Source organism: Lytechinus pictus, chromosome 12, assembly GCF_037042905.1.
Source record: "Lytechinus pictus isolate F3 Inbred chromosome 12, Lp3.0, whole genome shotgun sequence".
NCBI lineage: Eukaryota > Metazoa > Echinodermata > Echinoidea > Temnopleuroida > Toxopneustidae > Lytechinus > Lytechinus pictus.
Window position 1 is genome coordinate 30,433,837 of NC_087256.1, and position 16,188 is coordinate 30,450,024.

A 16,188-nucleotide genomic window follows, 5' to 3' on the forward strand; every position below is an offset into this window, starting at 1 on the left:
GTATGCTGTCATTTCAAAAACTTAACCTTCGGTTAAGATTTGGTGTTGACGCCGCCGCCGCGGAAAAGCGGCGCCTATATAGTCTCACTAAAAAAACGAGTAAAAACTAATTAACTGACTCCAAGTGTTCCGTCTGACAACTTAGGCCTATAGGGGGAGGGGGGTGTATCGGCTGTCAGTTATATCATATATGTTTATAAAATTAGATTAATGTAACAGAAGTGAATTAGTAAAATCAATTAACCAATCAATCACTCAATCACTCACTTACTCACTCACTCACTCAATCAATCAATCAATCAATCAATCAATCAATCAATCATGAAAATACAGGCTGTACCCCTGAACCATATACATGTAGATATACTCTCTGTGCAAAACCATTGCAATACAAGACATGCTTTATTATACCAAACATGAGCCTCTCCTTGACATTCACGGAAAACATCAACACACAAAACTCCATCTCATCATCGACGCTGTATAGCTGTCAGATGACGTGGGATGCATCTCAACCTATAACACCAATAAATTTTCGTCAAGAGCGCTTAAAACGGGAGTAAATACTATATTAAAAGAATATCTTACATTAATAATGTATAAGGGGAGTATGTCTAATCCACATACACCATCAATCCATGCATGCACCTTATCGAACATTACATTTAAATTCCAGTAGGTTAATCGAATCTATGAAGATTCGAGGATCTTGCTTGATGAGGCGAGGCGCCACGAAATAATGCTTACCGGTACCGTATACAAAACCAAAACCCATGAACAGTACAGACGTGCAGCAGGTGTACGTGTATAACGTATTCGATCGAGCGGCACAAATTTACGTCAACATTTGAAAACCACTCAAACTGGCGCACTTTTTAGACGGTAGATACCTGTCTGGCAATGATAGTAGTTTCTGTGATCTGATCCATGAGGATATTTCCAGATATTTGAGGGATTTTAGTGAACCAACAACAACGAAATCGAGGCAAGTACAGCTACAGATGTATGTGGACGGTGATGATGTCTGATGATGTGTTTGTGATTTACAGTGGCAGATACATGCGTAGATATATGGGGCGGCAGCTGGGCGTTCGCGGCGGGTCGGCTGCTGCCGAGGGGTCGGAGAGTTGCCAAGGTTAAGGCAGCGCGAATCGTTGTGTGCAGGATATCGTAAATTGTAGTCCCGCATGCTTAAGTTTGGGTAAGTTTTGCAAAGGAGTTTGAAAATATATTTGATATGACAACGTTTATGGTTGATTATGCTTTCTTTTTTTAACACATGGGCACAGATGCAGTTGGAGCTTGTTTAAGGAAGGTGTTGTAATGTTTTTGAATGACTTCTGTCTGAAGTTCTGGTTTAGTTTACATGGTCATGGTTTATAATCAATCAATCATAATAAATGTTACTAGATCTACAAATTATTTGGTTGATTTTTTAAAGTTAATTAAATAAAAGAGCTTGAATATGATTTATAGAAAGCAGATGAAAAGAACAAGAAGAGAAGAACAATGGGTATGGGAAAACAAAGAAAGAAAATAAAGGTAGAAAATAAGAATCTGAGTTAAGCATGTTAAGAGGAGGGAGAATCGAGAAGAAGGAGAAGAGGAAGAAGAAAATAAGGAGAAGAAGAGGAGGAGGAAGAAATAGAAGAAGAAAAAAAAGAAAGAAAGAAGAAGAATATAAAGGTAGAAAATAAGAATGTTGGCTAAGAGGAGGAAAATGATAATAAGAAGAAAGAGAAGAAAATGAAAATAAAGGTAGAAAATAAGAGTTTGAACTAAGAGGAGAAAAAGAAGTAGGATGAGGAGGAGGGGGGGGGGTGGGGAGAATACCTACATAGAGGCCTACTTACAAACCGTTCACCAGTTGTAGAGCTCTATACTTAATAATAATATACTTGCTTATATAGCGCTTAACACTTAAGAAACGCTCTACATTAATGCAGCATTTTAATTACCTGGCTTTAGCCGAGCAGCTGCTATGCGTACTGCGTTTCAAGGAATAAATTCCTACCTGGTACCCATTCCCCCCCACCTGGGTGCAGCATAATATGGGTAAATTTCTTGCTGAAGGAAAACAGGCCATTTAGCCAATGCATATATATCAAATGATAAAATGCAGGTAGGGATACACCTCACGCAAATGAAATCTGACATATTACATGACAATTCCCCAAGTAGATTTGTGTTATAATTTAATGTTATATGCGCTCTAGCAAAATATGTGCATTGCCATTGTACAAGTTTTGTGACAGACTTGTTCTCTTGGTTACAGCTTAAGATGTCGCTTTGTACTTAACTTCCATAATTCGCTCAATTGCACGAGTACCGGTAAAAATATTTAATCATATTACATGCAATGAGCCAATTCATTGTGCTTTGGCCTACATGTTCCTTTTCATGATAGATATGATATTAAACAGACTGGAGGGACTGAGATAAGAAAAGTGTACATAGAATTGGGGGTGAATTGGTAAGGCGAGAAAGTGGAGGTTTAAAGTAGAGTATTCTTTTCGAAAATGAGTGTAGTCCTTAACAGGACCGTAAACCAGAAGGAGTGGAAAGCTCGTTAGTACATGTATGCAGGCTTGAGTAGGTGTGAGAAGGCTGGCTTGAGTTGGCGAATAGAGCAGTAGCAGGAGTAGACTTGACGTTTTTGGGCAGGTTGACTGTCCTGAAGACAGACAATTACATCCACGTTTCTTATCTCGGTCCTTCCAGGACTTATGGTGTACCATAAACCTCTTCCGCGATTGCTTATATACCACCATGCAAACCTTCAAACATGATATGAAACAGACTGTTTGAGGAGATTGAAGCTTACAACTACACATCATTGTCATTAATCTTTGCTCCTCCTAATTCCCTCCCGTAGACTTTCACCTCTACAGGTCCTGGTATTTCCCCCTGTTACAAGCTACTATCGGCTGTTGATCCATAGTACTACCCAGGAGTTTCCTGATCTGTGTAGCTTCAGTATCAGCCAAGGGGACAACAGACGCACTGTCATATGCCCCAAAGTTTATAGGTAAGTTACACTGGCATAGTACAGATGGGGTATGTGGGCTCTTCTCCCCCCCTCCCCTAATGGAGTTCCATGACCAAGAAAAAAAGGGAAAAGAAAATGAAAGGAACAAGTTAAAATACATTATTATAAAACATTTCTTCAAAAGTGTGGTTAAACACACACTTGTCTTAAAGATGTAATTCCATAAGATCACTAATTGTTGTACTGTATGTTTGAAACTTAAAGATTACTATAATTTAAATCATTATTACGCCTCACACACTTCTTGTAAATACTTGTATTTATAGTTGTGGAACATAATGATTTGTTTGATTTTATGTTTGTAATCATCAGTTACCTGTAGTTTGGTTTTTACTTTCTTGGTATTTTGTTTTATACATGTATGTATTTTATATTTCCAAAGGTGTGACAATGGCTCAAGCATCTGCTTATATTGTCATACCACTGCATGTCTGCAACCTTGGTATAATCAGTTATGTAAATGATCATCTTTTTTATGTAAAAAGTAATGTATTTACTTTTGTGATGGTCACACTGTGTACATTGTCATGACATGCAGAAACAAACAAACAAATAAATAAATGAATTACTAAAATAAATAAATAAATCCTGTCATTAAACGTTCCCAAGATCTTCACACATATTTGAAATCTTCACCCTCTTGATTTTTCTTCCAGGATTATGCCAAACAGTCCTGAGGATAACAGTGTTTTATCCCTGACCCGGAAGAGCTCACCTTCCATCGCAGTTTCTAGGGGGCGGGGTCAACAGACCCCTGGAGGTTTGACCTCTGACCTCAAGGACCATCAGGAGGAGAGTACCTCTGCCACGCCTAGGAAGAGAGCCACTCCAAGGGACCGCACTACGTAAGTTTGACCTGACATAAAAGTATGAATGATATCATCAATGTGATGTTGCCAGCTCTATTATTGTATCTTATGTAAAAATCTATCCATTCTATGAAATGCCTAAAAAATATTCAGTGCAAGAAAGTGCAGTTCTGAAATAATATTAATTCCATGTGGCCATGAACGATTCATGAACTCCTGATCCAGGTATTTTCTTATTTAATTCAGTTTAAAAATATAGGTCTTATAGCTTAATCCGTCTTTGATTGCCTCCTTTATTTCATTTGCTAGTTATTCCTTTCAAAATGTGACTGTTGTTTCCTAATAGAAGGTTAGCATAAATGAGATAGATATGAATTCTTTCTGTATGTTGATGATGGAGATGATAATATTTTATACTGTATTCTTGTTTTCTTTGTACATTTGCAGGAAAAGGGCAAGACGACCTGATCAGCAGCTTTATGTCCCCAGGAGAGGGCGGCAAACCAACAACGCATCCCCTGAAAATCTACAGTCTGCAAAACAGGATATTGAAACAAAGAAGCCTGCTCATCAACAGTCAGAAAAACCTTCAATTGATGATTGCTATAGTCAATCTGAAGATAGTGTCACTGTTAGAGATACAACAGTAGAATCAGATATATCTGTAAGCTCAAAGACACAATTTATTGATGACCTCTGCATCTCGCCTACTGAGCAAGAGAATACATCAGTCAGTGATCAGCTTGTAGACCGTGATATTGATCAGTGCGTGCCACCTTCCTCAAACACAACAAAGTCAGTGTGCACCAGTCTAGGAGCTAAAGAAACAACTGTTGCATCAGTGAGTGAATGTAGGGAGAGCCATTGTGATGTGGCATTGAATGTCCCACGTTGTCCCGAGATTGTCCAGGAAAGGAGCATAGAAGGTATCCGGAAGGAGTCACTGGACAGTGTAGCCGTTGATCCTCAACAAGAACAACCTCAGGATACATTGTGTGATAGTTGTGTGAAAGATATTGACAGAAATTTTGTTGACGACCAGACTACAGTTGGACAGTCTGAAAGTGAACTCTGCAACGTTGTAGCAGCACAAGACCAAAGCCCCTTGCCTAACCAGAGAATAATGGCTGAAGATGCCGCACGTTTGGAATCAACGGATGTGTGTGGCAGTGGTGATGACAGTAGTGGGTCAAGAACAGATAAATCAGCGGAAATACGGACGATGGAAAGTGAAGGAGGGAAAGAGGAGGTGAAGAAAGGAGATGATGGAGAAGAAGAGGAAGATTCCTGGGATGCCATGTTTGATGAGGAAGGGAACAGCTTAAAGGATGATGAAATCAAAGAGGTAGGATGAGGGTAGCGCTGTAAGATATGATGAAAATATAAAAATATTACATTGAAACTTACAATGAATGGACAATATTGGGTCCATTATGTATCACCTTTCATGATGAATTAAACAGTTGAGGTTTTAATGTGTTTTAGACAAGAAATTTGTGTTGAAATGCTATAAATTACTGGCATTATTTCCAATTCTTTCAATCCTACTTGCCAACTTCTCAACTCACCAACCTCCCAGAGAAAGGGTCATAAAAATGTAATCATTAATTTATATTAATTCTCTTCATCTCTATTCTTTAAAAAAAGGGTATGTTATTTACAATATTTGACATTTAGTCCATGGAGATGATACATCAACATATTGTTGGTCTTACAGCTGGCTGTAATCGAATAGTCCCAAATATGCAATATTATGCAACCCAAGAAGTCTTTGTTGTTTTCATATTCAAGTCTCTTTTGAACATGACCATGTATGTAGAAAGCTGCATTCGTTCTACTTTTTGTTGACAACTTCTGTTTGATCAGTTTTCATGTTCATTGTTTTGTAACATGAAATAACACTTTTTTTCTGATCAAGTTGTATTTTCCACTGTTGCACATGTCTTAAACACAAACAAAGATGTTGAGATTTGGGAATCTAGGGATCTACAGGGCTCTTGCAGCAGTTACATGTAGTAGACTTGATTATTAAGATTGTGTGAGTCATGATTTTGACAAAGTCTTTTTTGTCTCTCCTGAATGAAGTTCGGCAAAGAAGTTGTGATAACTTTTCCTGTTGGTCTGTTTCACAACGTAAAAGTTTTTGTTTAACTTGCTCTCATTTCTTTATTTCTGCATCAGTTATGTTCATACTTGGTACATAATTATCCTTGGGTAATATGACATGTGAACCCATGAGAATGATGGGGTCAAAGGTCATCTAAGGGTCAAAACGTCAAATTATATGAGACCATGTCCATCCTTTCTTGGAAGTCTTTGTTCGACTTGCTCTCATTTATTTATTCTGTATCAATTTTTATCACACTTCAAATGAATCTAATACCACATGTGTCTCATAAATGATTAAGAATTTAAGATGAAACAGTGATTACTGACTATGCCATAACCATTGGTAAATGTAATTATCTGTTAAAATAACAGTATTTTCTGAACCCATTCCATAGTAAATCATGTTTGTTGTTATCGTTCCATTCTAGATAACAGATGCTGTTGGTGGAGTATCGGTATCGGTCAAAGAACCAGTGCACGATTACTTCAATTTCTCACCCAAAGACACTACTGATTACACAAGTGAGTAATAGAGTACAGAAGTATGACGTCGTCGATTTTCACTTTTTGCATGTCAGCGTTTTTTATACCATATTTAGGTAGAGCATGATGAAAAACCCAGACGACCCAAATTTGTTGGGAATCGGTCAATGGGGCCCCAAGATATTACCTCATGAATACATAATTAGACCCATTGAAGGACTGGTTCCTAACATTTAGAACCAGGCCAATAATACACTGACTTCAATGGGGCTAAGTATGTATTCATGAGGTCATATCTGAGGCCCTCATGGGCCGATTCCACCCAAATTTGGTAGTGGGGGTTTTTCATCATGCTCTACCAAAATATGGTATCAAAAACGATGAAACACTAAAAAAAAAGATTTTTGTGACATCATCACTTTGGTACTCTATAATACAGAGTATATGGCATGTATATAATGCTGGGCTGGTATTCCGTTGAAAGTATGGTTTAAGTAAGTATTTTACTTAGCATATTACTTGGCTAAGCAAAATTAATGCTTAAACTCGTATTGAATTTACTTCTGAGTATTTATTTTTATCAAGCCAACCTAAAGCAAAATACTTACAAATAACCATTGTAACTTATTAGAACTTGTATGTAGTATTTTGAAATGTTAGTTGTTGCTTGTAGTCAACTCTGACATTGTCAACTAAGTAGTCAAACATGCATTGCAATTTGAAATATATGTACATGTACTGATGTACATGTATACTTATGTTTTTTTTTTAATATCTATGTCATATATGATATTAAGCTACATGACATATTCACATTCATCCACATGGGAATTAATGCATAAACCTGTAACAAAGCTCACAAATCTACCATACATTCTACCATGAACACTTTTCATTATCGTGAACCCATACCTTCTCAGGCTATATAAGTTTATATGGCAAAGATATCATCCCTTTCACACTTTTGCAAACTCCTTTCTCTTTCTCTTGTGCCTCTACCTCTTTTTCTTCCTCTTTTCTTCTTTTCTTCTTCTTCTTCTTCTTCCTCTTCCTCTTCTTCTTCTTCCTCCTCCTCATCCTCCTCCCCCTCCTCCTCTTCTTCATCTTCTTCCTCATTCTCTATGGTTGGAGATCATCAGCACAATACTCTAGGACTAGATGAGTAAAATAATGTACAGATTCCATTGCAGTCAGTCAGGTTAGGAGCAGAGGGTGCTCAGGAGATATATATAGCCACATGGCATGACTTGACTTTAAGGATGTAGCTAGGCAATAGATGAACAAACAGTTGATGAAGCATGGAGAGGACTTAAAGGAGAATGAAATCTTAAGAACAACATAGCTTGTATGTAAGCAGAAAAATCAAAGAAACAGATTAACGAAAGTTTGAGAAAAATTGGACAAATAATGAGAGAGTTATGAGCATTTGAATATTGCAATCACTAATGCTATGGAGATCCTCACATTGGCAATGCGACAAAGATGTGTGATGTCACTTGCGAACAACTCTCCCCATTACTTTAGTATATATTTCATTTAAATTGCCTCTTTCATCACATCTATCAGTAGATCATGTGTTCTTTCTATAGGAGGGCATGTAATAGAGATTTTTAAAGAATACATCATGGATAAAGAGTTTGTATCACCATAAGAAAAAGCAAAAAGATACATTGTGGGGGTATTTTATAGTCCATCAAAGGAAAAGTTGTTCACATGTGACATCACACATCCTTGTCGCATTGCCAATAGGAGGATCTCCATAGCAATAGTGATTGCAATATTGAAATGCTCATAACTTTGTCATTGTTTGTCCGATTTTTCTGAAACTTTCGTTGATCTGTTTCTTTGATTTTTCTGTTTCGACACAAGTCTAATTATTCCAAAGGTTTCATTCCCCTTTAAGATGTGGAGGCCTGTGGGTTGCCCTGATCCAAGGTTTATCTATATTTATTTAATAATTATTAATTTTTGTTTTAACAGAATTGGAGCATGTTGTAGAAGCATATGACTTTCCTGCCGAATTCAAGATGGAAGATCTAGTTATGTCGTTCAATGCATTCAAGTAAGTAATGCTCTCCTTACAGATTTAGGTGATGTTTTTCATTCTGATTACAAAGTTTGAATTTCTGTAGGTTGCCATTCCATTGTTGGTTTGTTTTGTTAGGAATGTATTTTTTTATTAAACTGCCTTTCTGTTTCATCCTTGCGAGTATTTAAAGTAATGTAATGTTTGGTATGTCAAACATCAAAATAAAGTTCAACTCTATGACATTGCATCCACACAATTGAAGAACATTATCTCTTGTATGTGCGTAATACAAGATTCACAGTACATACATGTATAATTATATTATTTCTGTTTCCAGGCAGTAAATGTATATTATGAAAATCTGACCATCTCACCTCGTATGAAATCACATAAATATATTTTTGTAAAATCGTGGTTCCCAGTCCATCAGGGAAAATTATTTTACTTTTTTCCAGTCAGGGAAAAATCAGGGAATTTGATAAAAATATACCTCAAATCAGGGGAAAATGTCTCAAATGAGGGAAAAATCAGGGAATTTTGATCAGCCCAAAAGTCGAAAGCACGATAGTCAGTCAGACTCTGTTATATTTTGTTGCATATCAAAACAACATCCATTGAATGACTGGTTATGGTGGTACTAATTAGTTTTACATTATTGTTTTTACACTGAAAATACATGTAATTCACTGCAACAACTTAAAAAACATGCAAAACTGTGAATGGGTTTAAATAATTATCAGGGAATTTTTGAACTTCATCAGGGAAAAATTAGGGAATTTTGTTTTCTTGAAAAGTTGGGAACCCTGAAAATACATGATGGTAAATTTCAAAGGTCTGTGACAGATTCAAACTATCTTTTGTGATTTCATTCTAGGAGTAAAGGATTTGACATCAAATGGGTTGATGACACTCATGCCTTGATTGTATTTGCATCAGCACAAGTAGGTGAGTACATTCAAGGGTGGATCCAGGATTTTCTAAAAGAGGGGGGCCGCAACTAGCAAAAAAAAAATGTCTTCACTTTCAAAGGGGGGGGGGGATTCTATTTTAACGGCATTTTTACATTACAGATTTTTATTGTGCCTCTCTAAAAGGGGGGAGGGGGACACGGGCCGACTTTGTCCCCCCCCCCCCCCCCCGGATCCGCCATTAACCACTCCCGTTTTCAACAAAGAATACTTCCCTCTACTGATCAATGATTGTTAATGGTATCAGAAAAAAAATCTCCAAACTAAATTATTTTCAGTCCTTTTCCCAGGGGAAATAAGAGGAATTAACAAGTGGTGAGGAAATTTCAAAGCTTTTGCATTTCATCTTTAGATATGTCAATGTCATTGGCTCAATAGCAGCTAGAGCATTTTTACAAGTCATGGCTGGTATTCTCCCCAGGGAATGGAGATTGTACATACATCGTAAGCTGACAAGCCAGAATACAATGACTGATGTAATGATACATGTATATCTGTAAAGTGCTAAACGATGTTGTATCGTTCTGATGTTATAAGAACCTTTGAATAGAGGAATGTTATTATTATTGTTATTATCAGTATTGTTGTTTTTGTTGTTATTATTATTCATTTATTCTAATAATTCAAATGGGTTGAGAAAATATGTGTTATGTAGGAAACAATAATGTCATGGAAAGTAGTCTTTGCTGTATAATTTGATGGAATAAAGTAGAAAGCTCCTGAGAAGATTGTAAAAAGTATGTATTGAACAAAAATCGAATACCTACATGACATGATGCTGAGATGAATTTACATGCAGATCAATCATTTGCTCAAGAATATTCGTAAAACCGCTTTCTACATCTGTGTCCTTGCTTCCTTCAACAGCTTCCGATGCCCTTTGTCTTCAAAATCCCATGCTGCGGACCCGCCCACTCTGCCTTGCCTCTAAGCAATCCAAACAGAAGGCCAAAGCCACCGTGGAATTTATCCAGCCGTACCGACCACGCCCGGAAACCAGTTCGTTGGCAGCGCGGAGGATGGTGTCCAATGCCTTGGGTGTGAAGAGCAATGTCACCAAGGAGCAGAGGGCTGCTGAGAGACAGAAACTCAAGGAAGCAAAAGGTTAGAGATTATAAGTTGGATTCATCGTCAATTGATTTTAATCCCAATTGGATTAATCCTAGTTGGTGTTATTCCTTACATTATCTTAAAGATAAATACCAGTTGTGGTAACAATCTCAAAATGAGTTTGAACAGAATCCAATGATAGTACCACCAAAGTGTTCGTATGTATAAATAAAGATTATACCAAAAAAATGTGCCAAATAGCTCCGGAAGAAAATGCGTAAGTGCTGAAAAATGAGCAAAATAAGCACGGAATTCCATCAAATGTCGGGTAGTTTTCGAATCAATATTAATACACTGTCCCACATATCCTTTCTGTGTGAGTGACACTAACGTACCTACGGGGGGGAGGGCAGAGGGGGCAGTCTGCCCCCCCTGACGAGCCACAACCCATGCAAAGGACGTATCCCTTGAAGACCTTTATTGCCCCTCCTGACGAGCTTGAAGCTCTTTTTTTCTTTTTTTTTTTTTTGCTTGTCAAATTTTTTTCTAATACGAAATCCTTCATTTGTGATTGAAGACCCTTTTTTTTTTTTTTTTGCTTGTCAAATTTTTTGCCCCCCCTGTGAAAAATCCTATTTTTGAGCTAAGATTTTATGACTTTACAAAGATAAGTTTACATTAATGTACCAGATCTAGATTAACCTTGATTTGAAATACTTTCTCATGAAATAATTGTTTGCTGCAACTACTGTCTTTTACCTTTGAATGTCTTGAAGTTTTGGCACCAGCCACATTTGTTATGGTGGAAATCATTGAATATGGATTATAAAATTAAGAAATACAACATGCCAATCCAATCCCATTCCTAAAGTTTAGTTTCATTGAATATCAAGTTTGAATTTGAATGTCATTATTGGGAGTAAGCTAAAATAAAAATGTTTCCCTCTTGGAATGAATATATTGTGCGACTGTCACTAATTTTGCCAGAACATTGGAATGCGGAAACTGTTAAGGAGAATTTGATAAATGATACTCTGGTTTTCTGTAACCTGTGACTCTGGTTCAACTATGACTAAATGTGTCTTTCTGTGCAAATGTCTACAATTCAATCATCATTAGGTCTCATTCTTTAATTGCCTTACACTACTAGTTTTAGACCTTTATTTTCTAATGTTTATCTGGTCAAGCTGCCATTTGGTCCACTAATCACCTGGTCAAATATCATGTTTCAATCATATTTTGAGATTAGTAATGTTGAAAATTGATATATTGAAGATGAAGACAAATTAGTGAAAGTTAAAACCTTAACCGATAATTATCAAGGTGAGAATGATGTAAGTCAAGCATTATTTTAACATGAAGTTGTAGAAAAATCCTTAAAGTGTAACATAAAAGTCTCTACGTAGAACACTGTCATCTATTAATCACACATTCCCTGACTTTTGATTATATGACATGTACTTGTTTCTTTGAATTTAGTTTCATTTTTAAAAATTTATTTTTCATATTCTTTATTTTACACACTTACAGAGCGAAAGAGAGATGAGAAGAAACAGAAGGCTGATATATGGGATGGCAATATTTGAGCATTCATCTTCTTCTTCCTGGCCATGTTTAATAACATCTTTTTAGCAATGGCAAGTTCCATTCTACTTTTTATAAGCTTTTGAAATACTCCAGTCTAATTAGCCAGTAGCAGTTTGTCATATATATTCATATATTGAATTCAATTGTGTTTTTTTTTTTTTTTTTTTTTTTTGGCATTGCATTTTGGGCACGTCCATTAAACATGTGCATCCAACCTCTTCATGTATGTATGTGGGACCATACAGAAATGATGTGTCTCTGTTTTCTAGGTCACATTAAAAGTTGGAATGCTCTATGATTATCATGGCTTTCGCCGTAAGTCAAAAGAAGAATTACGAAAAATGGGAGATGGTCATACAAATAGGTTGACTTATTTTATGGAATTGCTAATTAAATACCAAATAATATCTATTGGCAGGATGCACCCATGTATATCTGCAATTTTTAAACAAATGGAAGAATACTCCTGACTTTTCAGGCCATGTTAAACATGGATTTAAGCCAAGGAAAACATGTTTTTAGGCCATGGAAAACCCCATTTTGTTTACAAAATGGCAAATTCTAGATGATTATTATACTTTTTCTCAATCAAATTTATATGGCAATTCTGAATACTGTCCTTTTCTTTGATGTTGATGTTTGCAAACATAAAAAAAGATGTTCTCATTATGATATTTGCTTTAATTTCCTGGTTTTACTAAACTTTCTGGGGCCGATTGCACGAAAAGGTCCTTCCAAGGACCGTCTTTCGTGTCGCCCATCTTTTATGATGCGCTATAAGCGGGGTGTTCCTGAAATTTATGATAAACAAATAAAATTCGTAAGCTTGCTTTTAAATCAAATTTTATACAATTTCATGAGCTATACATCATTTTATAAGCAAATATTTTGTTTATTTAAACGGACGAATGAAATATGATTGCAGATAATTTATTAGAAATGCGTTTCACATGGCGCATCATAAAAAAAGGGCGACACGAAAGACGGTCCTTGCAAAGACCCTTTCGTGCAATCGGCCCCTGGGTGATCAATCTACCTGGTTTCACTTTTGTTTCAATGTAATTATAAACAGGATTTGGTATATGTTCCTCAATTTTGAATATCTTACAGAGTTATTTGTAAATTTACAATTTTGAGTTTCTTCTAGAATTATTTATAAATTCAGTTTTCAATCTTTGGCCTAATATATGGATACATGTCCATTTGCCAAGATGTGTTGAGTAGTTCTTTTCACTTTAAAAATATTGATTTATTTATGAAAAAATAGTTATGTAATTGTATTACTTGCATGATGCATTGGTACATCACTAAGATACATAATTTACTATTTAAGGATAAATAGCAACCTTAAATTTCTTCATCTATTAATTTAGAAAATACTTTCAAGAAAGTTAGGTTTTTGAAGAAGGTTCCATACACTAAAAACATTTTTTTTTGGGGGGGGGGGTGGGGTGTAGGGAGCTCATTTTTTTTCAAAGCTAAGCAGGTGTAGTTTCATTGCAAAAGTTTTGACCAGTCAAGGCAGGTCAAGGTCCATTTTACCCCAGTAGTATGGTTTATTTCATCATGGACCTACTACAAGGTCCATGATTTCATGGAAAAGAGTATGATGCATGAACTTGTGCAATGGTGCAAATTTTGCAATTTTTTACATGCATTTGTGTATGGAATTTTATGATAATCTGTTTTCTATTTTGTTTGGTTTTGGTCCAACAGCACAGGCTGTATGATTCAGCCGTTCAGACCTTAATTTCATTATTTGTGGGTCAATTTTGTAATTACAATATATTGCATGATGTTTAATTGTCGCAGAATGGAAATGAATTACCTCATTATGAGTAACATGAATTATTGACCAAATGGCATCGAGAAGTTACTCTATATTAAAAATGCATAGGCCTATATACATGTATGTAAGGTTGAATTTGTAGAGAATAAAAAGTGATAGGTTTTGGAGATTTTTTTGGCGACAGAACAAGTCTTGAATTTGATGTTAATTTATAGCAATTGTTTTTTATTTTTCAAAATTAAGTTCAGCAATGTTCAATTTGCATAGTTAAGTTAAACCAAAATTTAAAGCATTATGCAGAAAGACACTAAAACATGCCCTCTTATTTGTTAACACACTTCCTATAGGAATCAGTTGATCCCTGAGTAGGGTATATGGTAATCAGCAAATCGATGTCCCAAAATGATGAAGGTATAAGGAAGATTAACCCAGTCTTTAATAAAATGTATTAAGAAATCAAAATATATTTTATTTTTTACAAACAAGATTTAGTCGGAAAAATCACATTAAAAAAAACCACTGAACAGGTGTGGATCCATGATTTTCCAAAAAGGGGGCACATTTAAAAAAAAAGAAGAAAAAATTCCTCACTTTCAGAGGGGGGGGGGGGCATACTTGGATAAAAACGGCATATTTGCATTAAACATTTTTATTATGGCACTCAAAAGGGGAGGGGGGGGGGGACATGGGCCGGATGTGCCTCCCCCTGGATTCGCCACTGACCATGAACCTTTTCAACTCATCAGAGTAAAATCGCATGAATGAACAGAATGCTAGAAGGATATCGTAGAACCAAGAGAAATAGTGGATGCTGAATGGTATACAAATAATGAATGTTTATGAGTGCAATGGACAGAATACTTCATGAGGTGAAAGATGAAATGATCCATTCAACGAGGCGTAGCCGAGTTGAATGGATCATTATTTCATCTTTCACCGAATGAAGTATTCTGTCCATTGCACGAATGACAAAAAATCATTATTTGGTTTATATGACACCTAAAAATATGAAATTTATGAATTTCGATGCAAAACATGCTCATGCAGTGCGAGTTCGGTCTGTTGATTGTTACGTCATTACAACATGCGCACTGCTGGTGCCTGCAGCTGCAGTCTCGGTGCGCTTGCAATGGACAAAATCGTATGGATCCAAAATTGCACGATGAATGGATCCAAAATTGTAAGGTTGATGACGTCATTGCAAAAATGGGCTGAATGAACGATATCAAACAACCAATCAAATCACAAGGATCTATCTAGGTGTCATATAATGAGCTATAATTGGTTGTCAAGGTAAACTTGATAAATAGAAATAGAAATATATAGCTAATAGATTCTTAGTTTGTTAATTTATTTCATTTACGATTGTGATATTTATTTTTTCCAAAGTTGAACGTTTTTGTTATTTTGACCTGATTTCTTCCATTTAAAATTTGGTTCTTTAAAATGTGGTTCTATATCATATTGTGCTATACTATGAGCTTGCTAACAATTACTCAGAATCTCCAATTTAAGAGTTGCACCAATATTTCATATTGATAGTTTGAGTTTGGTTTTATATTTTAGATTATGTTTTGTTGACTATTAGTTGAGTACTCAGATGCTTTAACATACATTGTTCCTCTTCAGGTAAAAAATGTAATAAAAAAAAAAACGTTTTGAATATATTTTTCTGCTTATTTTCAATCAATTGCATCGTGTTGTTGCATTAAAAGAGGTGATATTTGTAAATACAATGTTTTACATGTAAAATTTTATCTGTATTTCAACTGAATAAAAGACAAACTAAAACATGATATCTATTTTGTTTTATTAATTTTATACGAATTAGCACTGGGGGCAGTATCATTAAAGCTGTGCGTGTGTAATGCACAACTGTATGATTGAATGAATGGTGACCTTTTCTCATGCTGACAAAGACACCCCAAACTGTGTTACAAAATGGGAGTGCATCAGTATAAATTATTAACTTTGCATCCAGATGATTTATATCGACAATTTTGATTTAAGTGCACTTTGATCAGATTTCTTATAATGATTCAAAATCTAATTTAGCATCGAAGAAAGGGGTTTAGAATTAAATAACACATCGTATGTATTGCTATGTCACTTAAAGATGTAAATGTTAATCTATCTGTCCTCTTTTCTGTCCCCCTCTCTTTTTTCCCCTAATCTTATTCTATGTGTCTCACTTTCTGTCTTATAATCCAATCCAACCTGATGTATATCCCTTTAGTATTTGATAAGCTCATTTCCCTTGTGGTTACTATGTGCTTCATTATCATCATCGTCATCACAACCGCCATCATCATCAT

The 16,188-nt window shown here is 35.7% G+C and overlaps 2 protein-coding genes across 4 annotated transcripts in view; one reads left to right on the forward strand and one right to left on the reverse strand.

Annotated features, from left to right (window-relative positions):
- The window catches only part of LOC129272778 (uncharacterized), a 28,473-nt gene extending 17,935 nt beyond the window's left edge, over positions 1 to 10,538 (reverse strand). Inside the window, exon 1 of one of the 3 annotated variants that reach the window (XM_064107333.1) lies at positions 10,215 to 10,538. The gene's annotated coding sequence lies outside the window, so the exon portion shown is untranslated. Of the gene's footprint in view, positions 1 to 747; positions 1,066 to 10,214 lie in introns of those variants that run through there. The other 2 variants (XM_064107331.1, XM_064107330.1) reach the window with 2 other exon arrangements.
- LOC129272723 (uncharacterized) lies at positions 662 to 15,540 on the forward strand. The gene is made up of 9 exons (XM_064107329.1): positions 662 to 985; positions 2,876 to 3,028; positions 3,706 to 3,894; positions 4,306 to 5,203; positions 6,396 to 6,489; positions 8,431 to 8,512; positions 9,354 to 9,424; positions 10,315 to 10,551; positions 12,028 to 15,540. The coding sequence occupies exons 3-9, from the start codon at positions 3,710 to 3,712 to the stop codon at positions 12,081 to 12,083; spliced, it is 1,623 nt and encodes a 540-aa protein (XP_063963399.1). The 5' UTR covers positions 662 to 985; positions 2,876 to 3,028; positions 3,706 to 3,709; the 3' UTR covers positions 12,084 to 15,540.
- Positions 15,541 to 16,188: the final 648 nt, after the last annotated feature.